The 17,814-nt window shown below is 41.4% G+C and overlaps 1 protein-coding gene across 1 annotated transcript; it reads left to right on the plus strand.

The window, feature by feature from the left end:
• Positions 1–4,858: 4,858 nt before the first annotated feature.
• On the plus strand, positions 4,859–16,922 carry rnf207b (ring finger protein 207b). Its single transcript, XM_080444106.1, has 17 exons — positions 4,859–4,894; positions 5,209–5,408; positions 8,516–8,648; positions 9,069–9,213; positions 10,000–10,081; positions 10,275–10,350; positions 10,842–10,967; positions 11,367–11,413; positions 12,379–12,451; positions 13,010–13,078; positions 13,171–13,239; positions 13,854–13,978; positions 14,291–14,468; positions 14,941–15,126; positions 15,225–15,276; positions 15,728–15,845; positions 16,372–16,922. Exons 2-17 carry the CDS (start codon positions 5,218–5,220, stop codon positions 16,448–16,450), a joined length of 1,749 nt encoding a protein of 582 aa, XP_080300232.1. The 5' UTR covers positions 4,859–4,894; positions 5,209–5,217; the 3' UTR covers positions 16,451–16,922.
• The last annotated feature ends 892 nt before the right edge of the window (positions 16,923–17,814 follow it).

Raw genomic sequence — 17,814 nt, forward strand, 5'->3', positions numbered from 1 at the left:
CATCGCCTTGTAACATCCGTGGCTCGGTGGTAAGCACTTTATATTTGAAATCTGAACGTTTATGTTTATGTGAGAGATGGCAATGTGAAAAAATCGAACACAACTTTAGACCAGGGGGACTCGGCACCATGACTGTCATGGTATGACAGTCATGTTTCAGGGCTAGGGCTGAAGTGGTTAATGTATGTTTTATAATGTAATAATTTATATCTGCAAAGTAACCAGTAACTAACGTTTTCAAATAATTGTAGTCGAGTAAAAGTACAATACTTTCCTCAGAGATGTAGTGGAGTAAAAGTAAAAGTATTGAAAATTGGAAATACTCCAGTAAAGTATAAGTACCTCAAAATTGTACTTAAGTACAGTTTGAGTAAATGTACTTAATTACTTACACCACTGCTTATTAGGACATATACACAGTCAGTATGGCAGGAGTATTGTAATGATGGGGAGGTTGGAAGACACCTGTATAACATTCAAAGACAGGTCGGTACTGAGAGGGCGGTGGGTTGGAATAGGAAGGAAGAGAGTATTATCACTGTCTGAGAATTGGGCATTCAGGTTTTTCTGTTTTATTGGTTAGCTGTAATAATCTCTAGTTCCACACTCCTGTCCAGTTGATGGCGGTAATGTAATGCACCTATATTGGTTTGCCAACCGCCAATAAACCCGAAAGAAGAAGGAACCCCCATAACTCTCAGAGTTACAGACCTGTAAAGGTCCAATTTAGAACCCAACCCCCCAAGGAACCCTGAGGGTCCCTGGCTGGTTAACAGGTAGGTCTTGCAGGCCTATACAGTGTGTGTGTGTGTGTGTGTGTGTGTGTGTGTGTGTGTGTGTGTGTGTGTGTGTGTGTGCGCGTGTGCATGCGTGCGTGCGTGCGTGCGTGCGTGCGTGCGTGCACCCCATTTAGTACCACAATATTTATTTATCTTTTGGGGGAAATTTGGGGTGCGTTTAAAACACACCAAGAGTTATTATTTAAGCCACACCAGAAGGCCTACAGCGTGCGTGCGTGCGTGCGTGCGTGCGTGCGTGCGTGCGTGCGTGCGTGCGTGCGTGCACTCAGGGAGGGTCCCTGAGTGCACTCAGGGATTTCTACTGGTTTAGCGGCACAAACGTGACACTCCGCCAATCCATGAAGCACGACGGTTTGGATTGGCCAATCAGGGAAGCGTGCGCCTTTCTCAGACCCGCGGGCTGACAGATACAGATATTCGTGCCTTTTCAGTTCTCTGAAACCATTTGTCCGTCTGAATTGTAGTTCAACGGAACACACCTCTGGGTAATATGAGACGACACGATGCGAGAAACACGCGCCAAATTTGAGATTTGAGATTTTCTGAGTTACAGAGTGGAGGACAGTGTGAAGTTGTCAGCATGGTCCCATCCCCACACGCATGGTTTCAGTGGAAAGTGCATGTCCTCTTCAGTTTACAACATTTACTGTTTTTACTGAAATGAGTAAAAAGATAAATGAAGGGAAAAATGTCCATTCCAGAGGAATGGTTCCCAGGATATTTAAAGAAATATACAACATTTGAGGAAAAAAAATAGTGGAGGTGCTTCCTTGACCTACTGGCAGTGTGCATGGCACTGATCAGTCCAGTAAATGGACCCGGACACACTCACTCACAGACAAGACTCAGCTCATCTCCAAATTTGGGCAAGGTTTTAGCCCAAGCGACTCCCCAATAAAAATGGGAAGGACGCCAACCAGGAAAAAAAGATGAAGGAGACAGTACAGTGTTGAAGGCCAGTCTATAATATCATTGGCTGAAGGCTAAATCAACTTCCCTGGTTGACAACATTCAGATTCATTTGAGGTGGATGACGTCATCAAACTTCTTCATGATGCGTTAGTGTGGTACAGAGGTTCTCAAAGTGGGGTCCGTGGAGCCCCCAGTGGTCCTTGATGGGGTTCCCCAGCAAAATGAGGAACAGTTTAACCACTTGAATTTATAGCGTACTTCGGTTATTCCAAAATAGATGATCTACAATTCCCAACTCGTTGCGATGCGTTGTGAGCTTGTAAATGGACTATTTTCGAAGCAATTTTAAATATCTTGAAAATGTTTTGAATAATTTTGAAAATATTTTTATACACCATCGTATGAGGGTCTCTGGCACAAAACCTTTACAGATGGGTGTCCACAGCCAAATACATATCAATTTGGGGCTCCTTGATATGACAATGTGAGGAAAAACTGTATAAAAGAGAATGAGAGACCACTTGCCAAAACTATTCTCAACATGGGGTCCAGGGACCCCTGTGAGTCCTTGAGGGGGTTACAGGGGTTCCCCAGCAAAATGAGGTACAGTTTAAGCAATTTTTTATTTTTGGCTATTTTTGAAAAATGTTGACAAATCTTGACAGATGTTGGCAAATCGTCTCTTATGGGGGTCCCTGGCACAAAACCTTTTTCAGATGGGAGTCCGGGCCAAATACATTTGGGGGTCCTCGACACAAAAATCTATGAGAACCAATGTTATAGCTTGATAGATAGATAGATTAGATGTTCATCCTGATTGGTCTTGCAAAGTGTTGTAATTCAAACTACAATTCCCACAATGCACTGCAGACTGAAAGGCCCAGTGTAGCAGTGTTGAATCCCCCTCACACCATGAAGTTCTTAAGCTCTTTGTCTTCACATTTTACTTGAACAGAAATGTTCGAGTGTTATGTGGCCATGGAACAATGGTGGCTTGCTTTCAGTCATAATGAAGACCAGTGTAAAATATTATCCACACCAGCAGAAACAGCGCAAAGGAAGTCATGAAGCCTTCTTTGGTGAGTTCCCACGGGCCACCATACTCCTCCTCGTCAACGTGCCGCTGAAAGCTTCCGAAGTATGCATACAGAACTCCAGCATTGATGATGCAGAAACTGGCTATTCCATGGAGTCCTTTCAGTGGTACAACACCCCATAACGCACCAAGGACTACTGCAACGATTTGCCGAAACCAGTAAATCACGTCTAAAAACTCGTCCTTCTCTTCCCAGACAGCATTGCCGTTAAATGCTTTCTTCCATGTGTTAAGCGCTTTGCTCCATCTGGACTGCTTTATTGCATTCACCACACGCACATCTTTATTGTTCATCATTCCCTGTTCTCACCACGGTGTGTGAAAAAGCGTGATGCAGGCCAGCTATATATATGGTCTATGACGTCACAGTGACGTCACTGGACAGGGGTGCGGCATCATGCCACATGCCATGCCACACCCCTGCATGGGCAACATTGGGAAATTAATAAATTGTGTTTTTTAGCATGTTTGTCTTGTTGGTGCTATGGCTACAGGGAGAGAGGAAAGCCTGATTGCCAGACCCAAGGGGTCGGGCTTACATGAGGCTTTGTACCTGTTTCGTCCATACATGGGCAGGGGCCATTTGTCCTCCGGCCCCAGCCAAAAAAGTCTGTCCCCCTTTCGTCCATACATGGGCATACACAGGCTGACACGTCATGTGAAGTCCGGCTTAGCCGTGACGTAGTGCATGTTTTGTACCTGTTTCCTCCATACATGGGCATGCCCCCCTTTGTCCTTAGGCATGCCCCCTTTCCTTAAAGGGTAAGACCACTTTGGTAGAGGTTTGGGTTGTGTAGTTACCTTGCCATGATGTAACTCCAAAGGTGGGCAAGAAATCAAAAATAATTGCTCCATTGATTAGAAATTTATAATTCAAAATATGCTCTCATTGACTTACATTGTACGGTAAAACAGCTCTCAAAGTCACTCTTTTAGCACATAAATGAACCCAAACATAGCTGATTCAGACAATATATAACATCACCAAACCCAGTACTGTTTGTTTTTTTAATAAAAATGTGAACTTCCTGTTGATTTTACTATTTGAAGATCTGGATCCGGATCCGCGGATCCAGTCCGGGTTTTCTACTTATTAAAAATGGCAAAATCAACAGGAAGTTGAGATTTTTATTTGAAAAAAAAACAGTACTGGGTTTGGTGATGTTCTATATTGTCTGAATCAACTTTGTTTGCGTTCGTTTTTGTGCTAAAAGAGAGACTTTTAAAGCTGTTTTACCGTACAATGTAAGTCAATGAGGAGGATATTTAGAATTATCAATTTCTAATCAATGGAGCAATTATTTTTGATTTCTTGCCCACCTTTGGAGTTACATCATGGCAAGGTAACTACACAACCCAAACCTCTACCAAAGTGGTCTTGCCCTTTAAGCTCCAGCTTCATTCTGGGTCTGGCAGAACCAGGTCTCCTGGTCTTGTTTATACTTCAACTTCATACGATAGTGTTGCTTATAACATTGTGTGAGCATAAATTAATTTGATTGATTGAATACTTTATTAACAGTTTGCAATTTGAACAGAGGTACGGTTTACAATGATTGTTAGAAGGATAACACAAAAAACCCTGGGGGCTTGTTTCCATTGTGGTCCTGTGTATTCAATTCATTAAGAATATATATAAATCATTATGCTATAATCTTCATTGACAACGTGCCCGTGCAACAACCCCAAAACATTGTCATCACATGCACCACTCAGACAAGTAAGACGGAGGAAGCTAGGGCTCCTGGTGGAGAGCTGCGCACTACTGATCGCACCTTTCTACTTAGACCTTGTTATGAGAGTGTAGTACATGTAGATTACCACTAGAGAGAGACGTTGGAGGTGGTCAGAGAAAGGCAATGCCTATTTCGGTCACTATAGTGTCAGTTATGAGGCATCTGATTGCCTGTCATCAGGTTACACTGCTTATTGTTCCATGGCCACATAACATGCAAGCACACGTGCACGAACACACACCCAGAACCAAGAGTTGGCTGGCTTTGACTTCGGGGCCAGAGCTGCATCCTCGTCGTGGCTCAGTCAACTCAGGGACCCTCTGGCATACAGTGGCAACTGGAGAGCTGAGGTAAATATATCAACGTTATTCATGATTCACATGATGTCTTGGACTTGGCAGAGTCTAAGGTATTGTATTCTCTTTGGCTATTTAGTTTAGTGTGACAGCTGAGTGAGAACAATGCCTGCAGCTCAGTCCTGTGAGTTGATTAATGGATAATTGATTGAATTAATTGATTCTGAGATATCATGTTTTACTATTACTAAGATATTTTTTTTAGTTTTAGTTTTAGTTTTTTTGTACATACAGCCATTTTGCCAACTGGCTGTATGTTTCATGCATCTAATTATTGATTGTGAATTCTTTCCTCATCTGACTGACAGTATTTCCAGATGTCTGGTGGAATCTTCTGTCCTTTGGAAAACCTGTATGATTCAGACGGTGCCAGTTGTCACCCTTTGGTGTGCCTGTTGTGTCATGAACAGTACGAGCAGCCTTGTCTTCTGGACTGCTACCACACCTTCTGTGCCAGCTGTCTCCGTGGCAGGGCTGTGGATGGTCGCCTCACCTGTCCACTGTGTGGGTAAGATCTGACTAAAACTATATAGTAGATCTATTAAATAGTAGATCTACAAGCTCACAGCACATCACATGGTGATGCGTTGTGAGCTTGAGAACATTGGGGGAAAAAAAATGTTGTTGATTCTGAAGTATGGAAGTTGTGGACAATAGTGGAAAGTAACTAAGTAAGTACGTTTACTCAAGTACTTTACTTGAGTACAATTGTGAGGTAGGCTACCTTTACTTGAGTATTCCCATTTTTTTAATACTTAATACTTCTACTCAACTACATCTCAGAGACAAATAGGTTTTACTCCACTGCAATTATTTGACAGCTTTGTTTACTACTTTCTTTGAAGAGTTAGATTACTAGATTTTCAGGCCGCCTTCAAATCTTGTCCTATATTGCGCCGATCAGAGCAATGGTCACAGAGTTATGGCCATTTGAAGTGTTAAACACTGCTGTAACACTGCTGTACTGCAATTTGGGGTTTTCTGGTGTGACTTATGCCAGACCCCAGAACAGTGTTTCTGTCAAGTTTGGTGCGGCGTGGAGCATTGGTGCACCTGAGGCCCCCAGGGTCCCCTGGAGGCCACACATGGCCGTTGGTGTGACTATATTGTCATGGCAGAGTGAGGCAGACCCTTGAACAGTGTTTGTGCCAAGTGGAGTGCGGATCAGAGCAACGGTGCTCCTTGCAAGTCCGGATGTTACGTTTGTGACGTCATCTGCTGTTTGACACAAATAAAAAACCTTTGGAGCATTCAACAAGTGAGTTGCGAGCCTCGCTTTGTTCTTACGTTTGTGACATCCACCTTCTATATAATGAGTGCTTTTACATTTGATACTGTATATAGTATAGTATGTTTTGATGTCGATACCTTTGTAGTTTTACTCAAGGACATTTACTATTAACGGTATTATTGCATATTGCTACTTTTTTATCTAATAAAGATTCTGAGTACATCCACCACTGTGTTGGATTGGAGCTACAGTAAGGCTAGCTGATGTCTTCACATAGATGTGTTTTTATATGAAGAAAAAACTGTACACACTTGCATGTTGTCTATTTAATTAGCATTCATTCATTAACATTTAGAGCGAGGCCTTTGTGGTCATGAAGAAATGAAGTTAAACACAAAACAATCATACTGGGTTCATTAGTATGGTCAAAAACGAGTTTTCTGCCGTGACCAGAGGCTCATGTTCAGCACAGGGGCGGACTGGCCATTTGGCATACCGGGCATATGCCCGGTGGGCCGCTGGGCTCCCGTTTTAGGATTATTACGGTCATTTCCGAGCCGCGTGGCTCAATTATTAGTTACGTTAATGTTTGGGCTGGGATGCTTTTGGGATGCTGCAGAGTTCATGTGCAACCTAGGTGGTGGCCTATGCTTTACATAGGGCCACTGGGCTAAAACAGTGAAACCTTTTTTTCAGGCTGCCCCCCCCGTTGACAAAACGGCCAGGGTGGTGGTGGGCCGGTTCAGACCAAAATGCCAGGGCTGAATATTGGTCCCAGTCCGGCCCTAGTTCAGCATAGTGTTTACAGCCTATAGTAGTGTAGTAGTTTTACATTATCTTATGTAAGAGTGAGGGCTGTATGAGGTCACTGGGAACCTCACACTCAGTGTTTGTGTTTTCGGCAATCCCAAGTCTATAAAACACAACAATAGCACAATCAATAATGAGTTGTTGTTGTTGTTGTTGTCGTCATCTTATATTATTAACCATTTAAACTCTAAATCATTTGTTGACTGGTGTCCCCCAGGGGTCTATAATCTCTTCACCAAAAATCACAGATCTACAAGCTCACAATGTGCTGTGCTGTGATGCGTTATCAGCTTGTAGGCTATTTGCGCAAACTTTGCACTGTCACACGATGAAGTATAAAATATGAGATTCATTTTTGAAAACAAAAAAACTAAACAAGAGATGAAATATGGAGATGCAAGCTTTCTGCCCAACATGGAAGATAATGTGATTTTTGTTGAGAAATTGAGTAAAGAAAATCCCAGAAGCTATACTGTATGTTATTACTTTACACCACCAAGCAACAATATGGCTTTAAAACTCTTAACAGAAAATTGTCAGTCTGCACTGGCAGACCTGAATTGTCAAACCAAGTCATTAAAATATAAATTAATGTCCACATAATATTTGACTGAAGGAGATTTTGGCCTCTATATGTCTCCATGTAGTAGATTATGTGCTGTTATATTTATAGCTGACATCAATCCATGGATTGAGCTTGCAGCTATTTGTGGACATGTTATCTATGGAGACCTGGGAAACACTTGGTAATGGAAGGGGAGAGATATAGAGAACAAAAACTTGGCAGTCGATGAAGAGAATACATCCGACTGAGAGGCCCACAGGAGAAAGATTTTCTGTTTCTGTTTGGATGAAAAGCACTTTTTTGTTTTGTTGTTCTTATTCATGATACTGTACTGATTAGAGCTGCCGATACTGCGTACAATGCTGGTATCGGTATCGGCGAGTATGCTATGATATTGCATTTATAGAAAATTATTCTTTACTTTGAATACTTCAGTTGATGTTGCTGTTTTATACTCTTACTGTACTATTTACATTATTATTTTACTAACTTGTGGCTGCACTTTAACAACTCTTAATGGAATTGTTATTTTCCTAGTTTCTTTAAAAAATATATACGCATTGTATCGGATCGGTACTCTGTATCGGTATTGCAGGTAATGGAATCACCCTCTGAGCATGTTCATGAATTTTTGAGTGCATGGATTTGCAGTCTATTGGTCTGACTCTTAAAAAATAGAAGGTAAAAGAAAAACCTAGAAAACATGATATTGCAAAAATGCTACATTATTTATTTCACTTGGACCTCAGCCTCTAGGGAGGGAGATGGCAGGTAAAGCATCTTATTGACTCCATCAAGCCTATCTTAACATCACTATCAGGATAAAAAAGGAATCTGGACAAATACAGAGGATAGGGTTTTATTGTGTGTGTGTGTGTGTGTGTGTGTGTGTGTGTGTGTGTGTGTGTGTGTGTGTGTGTGTGTGTGTGTGTGTGTGTGTGTGTGTGTGTGTGTGTGTGTGTGTGTGTGTGTACGTGCGCTGATGTGTACATATTTTTTCTTCTAACAGACAACCATCTACAGTAAAAGGCTTCAGTGCGTTACCCCCTGAAGACCGTTTTCTCAAGTTCCTGGTGGACAGCACCACAGACAGCGAGGAGGCCGTTCAGTGTGCCAACTGTGATTTGCCGTGCAACAAGCAGGTGTGTTCAGTGTGATGTGCAGTGCAACGAACAAGTGTGTTCAATGTGATGTGCCGTGCAACAAGCAGGTGCGAGTGTGACAAATAATGTGAAAATAGTCGATTTACAAGCTTACAACACTTGAGGTCAGGTTAGCTATTTTTATCGTCTTATTTTTTTGCTTATAATGACATGCCCATAATAAGGTCATGTATAAAGTGAGTACTCGGACCTCATGGCTAGTTGGCTACTGAAGTATTTTCATGAGTCCCACAAAGTTGACACTGGTGTGTGTGTGTGTGTGTGTGTGTGTGTGTGTGTGTGTGTGTGTGTGTGTGTGTGTGTGTGTGTGTGTGTGTGTGTGTGTGTGTGTGTGTGTGTGTGTGTGTGTGTGTGCGCGTGTGTGCGCGTGTGCGTGTGTGTGTGTGTGTGTGTGTGTAGGATGTGGATACAATGTATTATTGCAACACTTGTTGCCAGCCGCTGTGTGGCGCCTGCAGGGAGATCACCCACCGTGCCAAGATGTTCTCTCATCACGAGATCGTCTCACTGGCCAAGCGCACCAAGGAGACCCACAAGAAGTGCGGTGGGTTCACATCCTCCAGTGCACAACCATTGTACACATCCAGAGAATTTCACTCAGAGATTTCAGAGTTCATTTTACACTGATGATTTTACTGTTTAGGATTGGAGGTAACACATTATAGTACAAGTAAGACGCGCGAACGCTGGAAGCGAACGCAGCTCGAAAATATTGTGTATTTACGGACTTGTATTCCGTGTTATTTCACTGTGATGGGGAGAGAACATTGACATTGTGTGTGTGTGTGTGTGTGTGTGTGTGTGTGTGTGTGTGTGTGTGTGTGTGTGTGTGTGTGTGTGTGTGTGTGTGTGTGTGTGTGTGTGTGTGTGTGTGTGTGTGTGTGTGTGTGTGTGTGTGTGTGTGTGTGTGTGTGTGTGTGTGCATTGTAATCAGAGCATTGTCTAAATTCCTGCACTCTGGCGCACTCGGGTGGCTGCTTACAGGCAGTGCACGCATGTGAGTCACATGTGAGTCACATGGGGGCATGAGCCAATGAGAGCATGAACACAGACACACAGACAGAGTCACAACCTGAGCAGGGTTACATAGTAAGCTCCACTTGGTCGGAGGCACGGAAGACAAATGCACAGTCTGTATATGTCAGAAGCTGTGAAAATGAGTAGAAAATAAAGCAGATCTCCACCTCCTGAGCACTTCCGTTTTGCCTGCAAGTTCTGTTACTACTTAGATTCTTCTCATCACCACAGACAGACAGACAGATGCAGATCCACCCTTTATGTCCATTCATTTAGCTGAGTCTGAGGTTGTGTTTTCTCTGTGATTCCTCAGCCCTCCACCAGGAGCTGTACATTATGTTTTCCACAGAGAAGAAGTCAATGCTGTGCATCAACTGTTTCAGAGACATGCAAGTGTGAGTCTGTGTGCATAATATACGTGTGTGTGTGTGTGTGTGTGTGTGTGTGTGTGTGTGTGTGTGTGTGTGTGTGTGTGTGTGTGTGTGTGTGTGTGTGTGTGTGTGTGTGTGTGTGTGCGCGCGCGTGCGCTTCAATATCAATTTATATTGATACTGTATGTATTATTTAATAAGTGTTTGTTTCCCTCAGGGAGGACCGGGCATACTGCATTGATATCGAAACAGCCTATATGCAAGGTTGTGAGAAACTGGACCAAGCTGTCATCGTAAGGCGACTGCTCATTTTCTTGGCTATAGTACAGGATTTATTTGTGATTGATTTATACAGCTGATTATTAGAGCGCTCCATCTCTTGGGAGAGCCCAATTATGTTACTGTCACTATTCTTTATTATGTATACATGTACGTAGGGTTGCGCTCAAAATTATTCAAACCCCACTGCAAATCTGGTTTATTGTCAAAATTCACAAACTGTCAACTGTACGAAATAAACAAATCATACAAGATCTACATAAATAGCCCAACACAACTAATATGAGTTGTTTCTCCAAATTCAACACAAAATGCCACTTTTATGACTATTGGAGTTTCAGAATTATTCAAACCAGAACAAATATGTGCAAATACTTCAACTATGATATTACTGATGGCTGTGTTTGTTTATACCAGCATTTAATTTGATACCAAACTTAATAATAAATGTAATACCATACCATACTTAATAATAGCACATGCCTATCACACATAACCTGATCAGGCAGTCAAGGAGCTCCAGACATTAGCCCGGGAATCCATCGTCCTGCTCAAGGCCATGATCGGCGAGGTGAGAACCAACGTTGAGGATGAGGAGAGCGCCATCAGCACGTTGTTCAATAATCTCCAGGTGAGCCCAAGTACTATTAAAACATAATGTGATTGAACTAAGTTCATAACAGCTGGAGTTATGCAGAAAGATAGTCTGTCAAAGCACTGAAATTACAGCATGACAGGAAGCATCTGAACATCTTCTGACCACCTCTGTTTTCAATCTGCTGTAGTTTTTCACCTGAAGTGGAAAACAAACTACAAAATCAGGCCTAGGGTGAGGTTTAAACTGAAAGGCAGTTGAGTGTCTCACCACAAGGGGTCACTCATAGACATAGTATTAGAGGGCAGATGTCATAGTTCAAGAAACAAATTGTGGATTGTGTATGTGCTTGCCACAACATGAATGACAAAGACATCATGATTTTTGGGTGAGAACTACAGTATATTGACATAAATTCCTTATTCGCCCTTTAAGGAGAAACTGGCTGAGAGGAAGAAGATCCTGCTGAAAACAGCTCGAAGGTCAGATGGATCTACTGATTTCCAACACTCATCTTTGGCTCAGTGAATCACAACTCAGGGTTAAAGTGTTGCTGCAGTTAAAGCTGCAATCCATAGATAGGTTATGTCTCCGATGGAGACCCGAAATTCAAACCCGGGTCTCCCCCGCATGAGAGACCAAACATTTACCGACCATGCTAGAGGGAAATCCCTGATAGCCAGTGTATAGTGTTAAAGTGTTTACAATTATTTTGATGCTCTATTCACAATTTCTTTTAGCTGGGGATCCCATGGAACCCTCTCAAGGACCCCTGGGGTTCCCCGGCGGACCCCACTTTGAGAACCACTGACATAGAAAAAAGATTGTTTTGGCTCTGTTTTGCTGTAGCTAGACTGAGATCAAGTCGCTTTGCAGGTTGCTGATATACGGAAATCGTGTATGCATGCGTGTATGCATGCGTGTGTGTGTTTGTGTGTGCATGTGCGCTAATGACCAGATACGAAATGTGGGCTCTAGACTGGACCATAGGTCAATAGGCTCCAAGCATCTCTAGCCAGACTGTTGACTCACACAATTTTCAAATACTTCCGTTTAGGACTCTATATTGCAATCAGAGATTGTGGAATAGTTGTCTGGCTACGCAAGACTACTCTGTGCATATCTGTAGTCCCAGTGTCCCAAAGTTGGCATACCCATTTCCTGTTGCGGTTCATTTTTACATATAGCTTTGTTTGATTGGCTTGGCAGCAGATTTAAACCGGAATCATAGTAAGGACCCAAGCCAATTATAGGAAAATAAACCGGAACAGGAAACGGGTAAGCCACCTTCACGTGAGGTTAGTAGCCAGTATAAATACTGGAAAACAGGTGTTGCATTTAACACTTGCGTCATTTTGATAGTGTACATAGTAACATACTTACGTAAAAATCATTCTGATGCTCATAAACCACCCACCCACACTAACTTAATACTACTGTTTTGTAGCCAGCATGAAGAGAAAGAGAGAGCTTTTAAAGAGCAGCTGTCTCACCTGGCTGCTCTGCTGCCAACCCTGCAGGTAAAGTCCTCCTCTAGTGTTAATAATACCCTGCACATATACAGTAATGTCCCTCTGGCCCAATGCACCACACAGTGGAATACTGAGTTTTAATTTAACCCTCACATGTAAATGTAACCTGCATACTGTCAAATTAAATGAACACTATTGATTTTACTGTATAGTGACTATACTATAGTCAGTTCTTAAGTAAAATTATTAATCATTCAAGCATTTAGCACTTTGTTTGAGATTTACCCAAATGTAAAGTGCATTATATGCCAGATTATAAATCAAACCATTAAAAAAAAACACCTAAGGAAATGGAAATAGCGGCACACTTTAGCTCAGATGCTCATGTTTTATTTTTAGGCTACTACAACAGGCTAACAAGTTATCCTAATGTAAATGTGCACCTGAGCTCAAGTTTAGCATTTTTTGTTTTTGCAGTGCCACTATTTTCCACTTCCTTTGGTTTTTATATACAGTACGTATACTACTGAGTCTACTGACTGTAGCTCAGCACCTATCAACTTTGTTGTTAACATCAACAGACACACAATCCTCTCGTCTTTCCAGGTTCACCTGGTCACGTGTTCCGCTTTTCAGAATTCAGCAAACAAGTTTGAGTTTCTGGATATGGGCTACGTAAGTCTAATAAGCAACGGTGCATTTGAATTGGTACTTGTACAGCTGTGAAGATGACGTGCATTGAGTAAACCGATGTGTTCATCACACAGCAACTGATGGAGCGGCTGAAGAAGATAGTCAAGCTGCCCCACAGACTGAGGCCGGCACAGAGTAGCAAGGTATCTACCAAAAGACAGGATCTGAACTTGTGACTATTATGAGGAAATATCATCGAGGTTATTAGGTGGGGGAATAATGAGGAATCAAATCATGTGGATCTCGGGATCCACATGGGAATGGCGTGGCTCAAATTTGTATCTCATACTTCATGTTGCCAGCCTGTGACGCCAGTCATCTTTATAATATGTATGACCTATGACTGAATGGAGGATTTAAGTTGGCCTACTGGCAGTGTGCATATGATATTTGACACTGATAATTTCCGAGATTATCTCAAGTCACACAGACACACACACACATAGACAGAACCTCTTATAGATGGGTCACCTACGGATCTAGTCTCGTGTTGCCAGCCCTCCAATCTTGCTCATAAAATGCAGGTCTGGAGAAACTTTCATTAGAAACAATGTATTGAATGAGCGAGCAGCTCACTCGCTGGGGCGTGGCTACACTGTGGCTTACCAAAATTAGAACAATTATTTCTATCAGCAAAATTGGAAAATAAATGTATTAAAACATGACCTGAGGTATAGCTTTTGTTAGTCTAGCGTTACTTGGTGCAGTCGCAATGTCTGTTGTTGATTTAGTGTCTATTGTACAACTCTCTTTTCAGGTAAACACAGAGTATCGTGCAGAGTTCGCTCGTTGCCTGGAGTCCTTGTTGCTGCTTGGTCAGAGACGCTCCGTGTCCATAGCTGGCAGTGGCTCTGGATTAAGTATGGGCAACGTCAATGGGCTGTGAGTTCTGATAACGAAGGTGTTAAGTACAATACGGCATAGAGCCAATTAATAATAAAGCCCCAAAAATGTAAACATACTATAAAAAGCTATAGCATTACGCAAAGGCTGCATACGTCACCCGAATCACAATATCAAATAGACATACATACACAGTCACATATACATACATTACACAATCAGATTGTGTATGTAGCCTATATGATGATGTGGTGCCTTGGTAGACCATCATATATCGTCAAAATCAATTGGCTAAATTAAAGATGGGCAATGAATGTCATGTGACGTTTATTTTGTTCCCGTTTCTCTCAGTCTCCAGCCATCGCTGTCAGGACCCTGCCACTCCCCTGTTGGCAGTGACCTGTCCCTGGCATCGTCTGGGGTGAGGAAACCCACCTCCCACCGGTACATCAGTACCAAGGTCCTCCTGGCCGAAGGCGGAGAGACCCCATTCGCCAATCACTGCCGCAGCTATGAGAACAGCTACAAGGTGCTAATATCCATGCATGCTGTCTGATACCGTCTAGCAACATTCTGTGGTTTAGATCTGAACATTATGAAACAAGTTCTGTTTCTGACACCTTTTGGATCCAGCTGCCAGAACTGCTGCCAGAACTGCCATAAGAGTACCAAAGAAGACTTTGTCAGTCAGAACTTTGGTTTGCCTATTAAATATGTATTGTTTTGCATTTGGCTATGAGCTGTGGGATTTCTTCTTTTAACTTAAATCTTATTCACCATGGTCAGTGCCACCACAACATTGGTGTGCACTCCTTCCTTTGTTTGTAAGATCTGTTCTCACACAACTTGAATTGTTGAAATAGCCTAACTTAAAGGGTTTCATATTCCTCAGTAGTTGAATAGTCCACTCACTCCACTGTAAAGCATCATTTATACTTGGTCAAACTACCGTGTCGCTCCAGAAACATATCTGTTACCGTCTTGTCTGTCCATCGGACCAGGCGCTGCAGATGTCCCTCCAGCAGCTAAAGGAACAGGTGCAGGAGATCCACCGTGATCTGACCAAGCACCACTCCCTGATAAAGACTGATGTAATGGCAGAGATCATGGATCACTCTCTGCAGATGGATAGACACATCTCCTCCCAGTACTCCTCCGTGGAGCTGATGAGGGCCATGTTTGAGGAGGTGAGTGGGGGAGAAGATGCTTCCCTTCTGGCATTAGTTCATTTTACGGTGAGATCAACTGTTTCACCTGTTGATCTCCTCTGTCATCCCTTAATCAGGTTTGGGAGGAGACCTTTCAGAGGGTTGCCAATGAGCAGGAAATTTACGAAGGTACTGGCTCGCATTCTGCTAGTCTGAGGCCAAACATTCCTGCTATTTACAGGAATGTACATTAAAATCCTGAGTGTTAATGGAAAGGTCCTATAGACAAAATTCAGCCACTAGGTAAGATTCCTTATTTAAAAAACAACAAAAAACGGCTTCAGCTTACAATAATTTTGGACCTCACACATTTTTTCACTTAATACAGTAGATCACAATCAATTATTTTTGGGAAATATATTATATTATTGATTTTAAAGTAAACCATACTATTTTAAAAGCTCTGTTGATGTTTGCTTTTATTATAAGTTACATAAAATGTTATCAATATGACCTTTAACTCTGAGTGTACAAATGTAACCAAATGAACCTGTGAGTTACAAATGCACACAGGATATTATTGTGTATATAAGTTATTGCATATACATAATTTATGTTCAACATACTCATCTCATAACAGCCCAGCTACATGACCTGTTGCAGTTAAAGCAAGAGAACAGATACCTGACCACTATTGCCAAACAGATTGGACCCTACATCCGATCCATTGCCAAGGTGAAGGAACGCCTTGAGCCAAGGTATTGGGACATAAATATTCCCCAACTTCAAAACATAATGCAATAGCTTTCGTGACTGTATTATTCTCATTCTGACATGTTTTGCAGCTATTTATAGGTGTAGATACAATGATGTCTTCAATGTTTTGAATGCTAGAATTAAAGTAACTGGGTACAGGTTATATTACATCTTTATGAGATCCAAGTGATGCTTTTAGATTATATTTTCTGATATTGACATTTCTGAAAAAAATATATACATAGAGACAGGGAAAGACATAAGACAGATCTTGAGTCAATTTTGAATCCATATGAAGCAACTCTTGTGGGCTGTGTACGTTAATGTTTAAACAAAGCTTCAATTTTTTAATAATTATGTCCTGCCTGGGTTTTGAACACTGGTCTACTGTATTAAAGAACTTCTACCGCACATGCAAGAGGATTGCAGCTTTTAAACACATTAACTTTGAATTTTCAAATGATTCACATCAAATTCACTTTTTAAAATCATTTAATATTTTGTGTCTATTCCCCTGCTTGTTTGCAGGCTAAAGGCACCAAAAGAACTGAAAGATGACCGCACGGAGGCCATGCTGAAGATCTATGAAGACAGCACCATGGCTTGAGTTGCTAAGATTCCTTCACACCTTCCTTTCACCATATCATGTCCCATTGTAGAAAAGACATTCAAATAGTCCCAACCTGTCCAAAAATTATTTGAAAGAGGGCTGTTTTGCCTCATTTTTGTCTTCAAAACCATTTGTATTTTCAATAGTGTATACTGATATTTAGTCCACCATACAGACATGGTGATGAACACATGCAAACAAATTATTTAAATAAAACTCTAATTTTACTTAGTTTTAGAATCGATTTCATGAAATATGATGAAATATCCTTTAAAGCACAAATGGCTTGGCCACAGCTTAAACATTTTCTGAGGCTTTAAATGTAAGGAAGTATAGATTTATTATCAAAATCAATACCATACAATTTATTGTGAGTAATCTAGCAAGTGTATTTATCTCATTGGTTATAATTTCTTACCCCCAAACCCTGATTGTGTAATTGTTTGTTAAGTGTAACCTTTTCTCAAAATCAGTCTGATGTTCTGAAACTAAAACATAAAGGTCAAAAGTTTTTGACCTAAAACATACATTTTAGGTCAAAAACAAGAACATGATTTGAATGACAAATCCTTTTTTTTTTTTTGCTTCCACAGTAAAACATTGTGATTTGTTGTACAATGACAATAATGTTTAATTTGGTAATAGCATGTGTTTGGGTGTTTTGGGTGTATTTTCCCTCTGGAATACAGGACTTGTTGGCAAGACTTGTGGCCAACGGACAGGAAACAAATGGACCCTTATGGATCTGTAACCCAGTGTACAAATGAAACTAGATGGACTCCTACATGTCCATTTAGTTCCACTCTCAAGGCGGTTACACACCGGCGAATGTGCGAATATACGCAAAATTCGGACTCGTTCCGAATAATTAAGACGCTTTTTCGCTTCTCCGCTTTTTCGCGCCATGTACGCTTGCATTGACTTTATAAGGTTTTTTAAAAAAGCGTATTATTCGCACGAAAAAAATCACCCCGGTGTGTAAGGACCTTCAGAGTTAAGATAGAGGATTTCACATAGTTATGGGATTTTACAGTGGATTAGGGTCCTAGAGACAAAAATAATATCTCTGGTCTTGGTCTAATCGATGCATATCAAACTGGAGGGGGTCCTTCAAATTAAAAAAGTTGAGAATCACTGCAGTGTGGTACATTATGATGTTCAAAACATAAGTCAGAAAGCAGGACAAGGTGTTTACAAGAAAGGTTTTATTTTATTTCAAGTCAAAGTTTTATTTCACAGGCCCGCAGTGGTTTCAGACAAGATAAGTCTGTCTTGTGAATGAATGCCCCAGGGTCACTGTCACTTCTTCAGTCTCTGTGATAAATACTACTTTTAAATGCAATAAAGTTTTATGAAACAGT

The sequence above is a fragment of the Gymnoscopelus braueri genome (genome assembly GCF_963280865.1).
Source record: "Gymnoscopelus braueri genome assembly, chromosome: 12".
Lineage (NCBI taxonomy): Eukaryota > Metazoa > Chordata > Actinopteri > Myctophiformes > Myctophidae > Gymnoscopelus > Gymnoscopelus braueri.

What these genes read in the sequence shown, in the direction of transcription:
- rnf207b (XM_080444106.1), top strand. Translation starts at nt 5,218, where the DNA reads ATGTCTGGTGGAATCTTCTGTCCTTTGGAAAACCTGTATGATTCAGAC. An exon ending in CTCACCTGTCCACTGTGTGG is followed by an intron (nt 5,409 to 8,515) that starts GTAAGATCTGAC and finishes TTCTTCTAACAG; the next exon opens with ACAACCATCTACAGTAAAAG. An exon ending in GGAGACCCACAAGAAGTGCG is followed by an intron (nt 9,214 to 9,999) that starts GTGGGTTCACAT and finishes GTGATTCCTCAG; the next exon opens with CCCTCCACCAGGAGCTGTAC.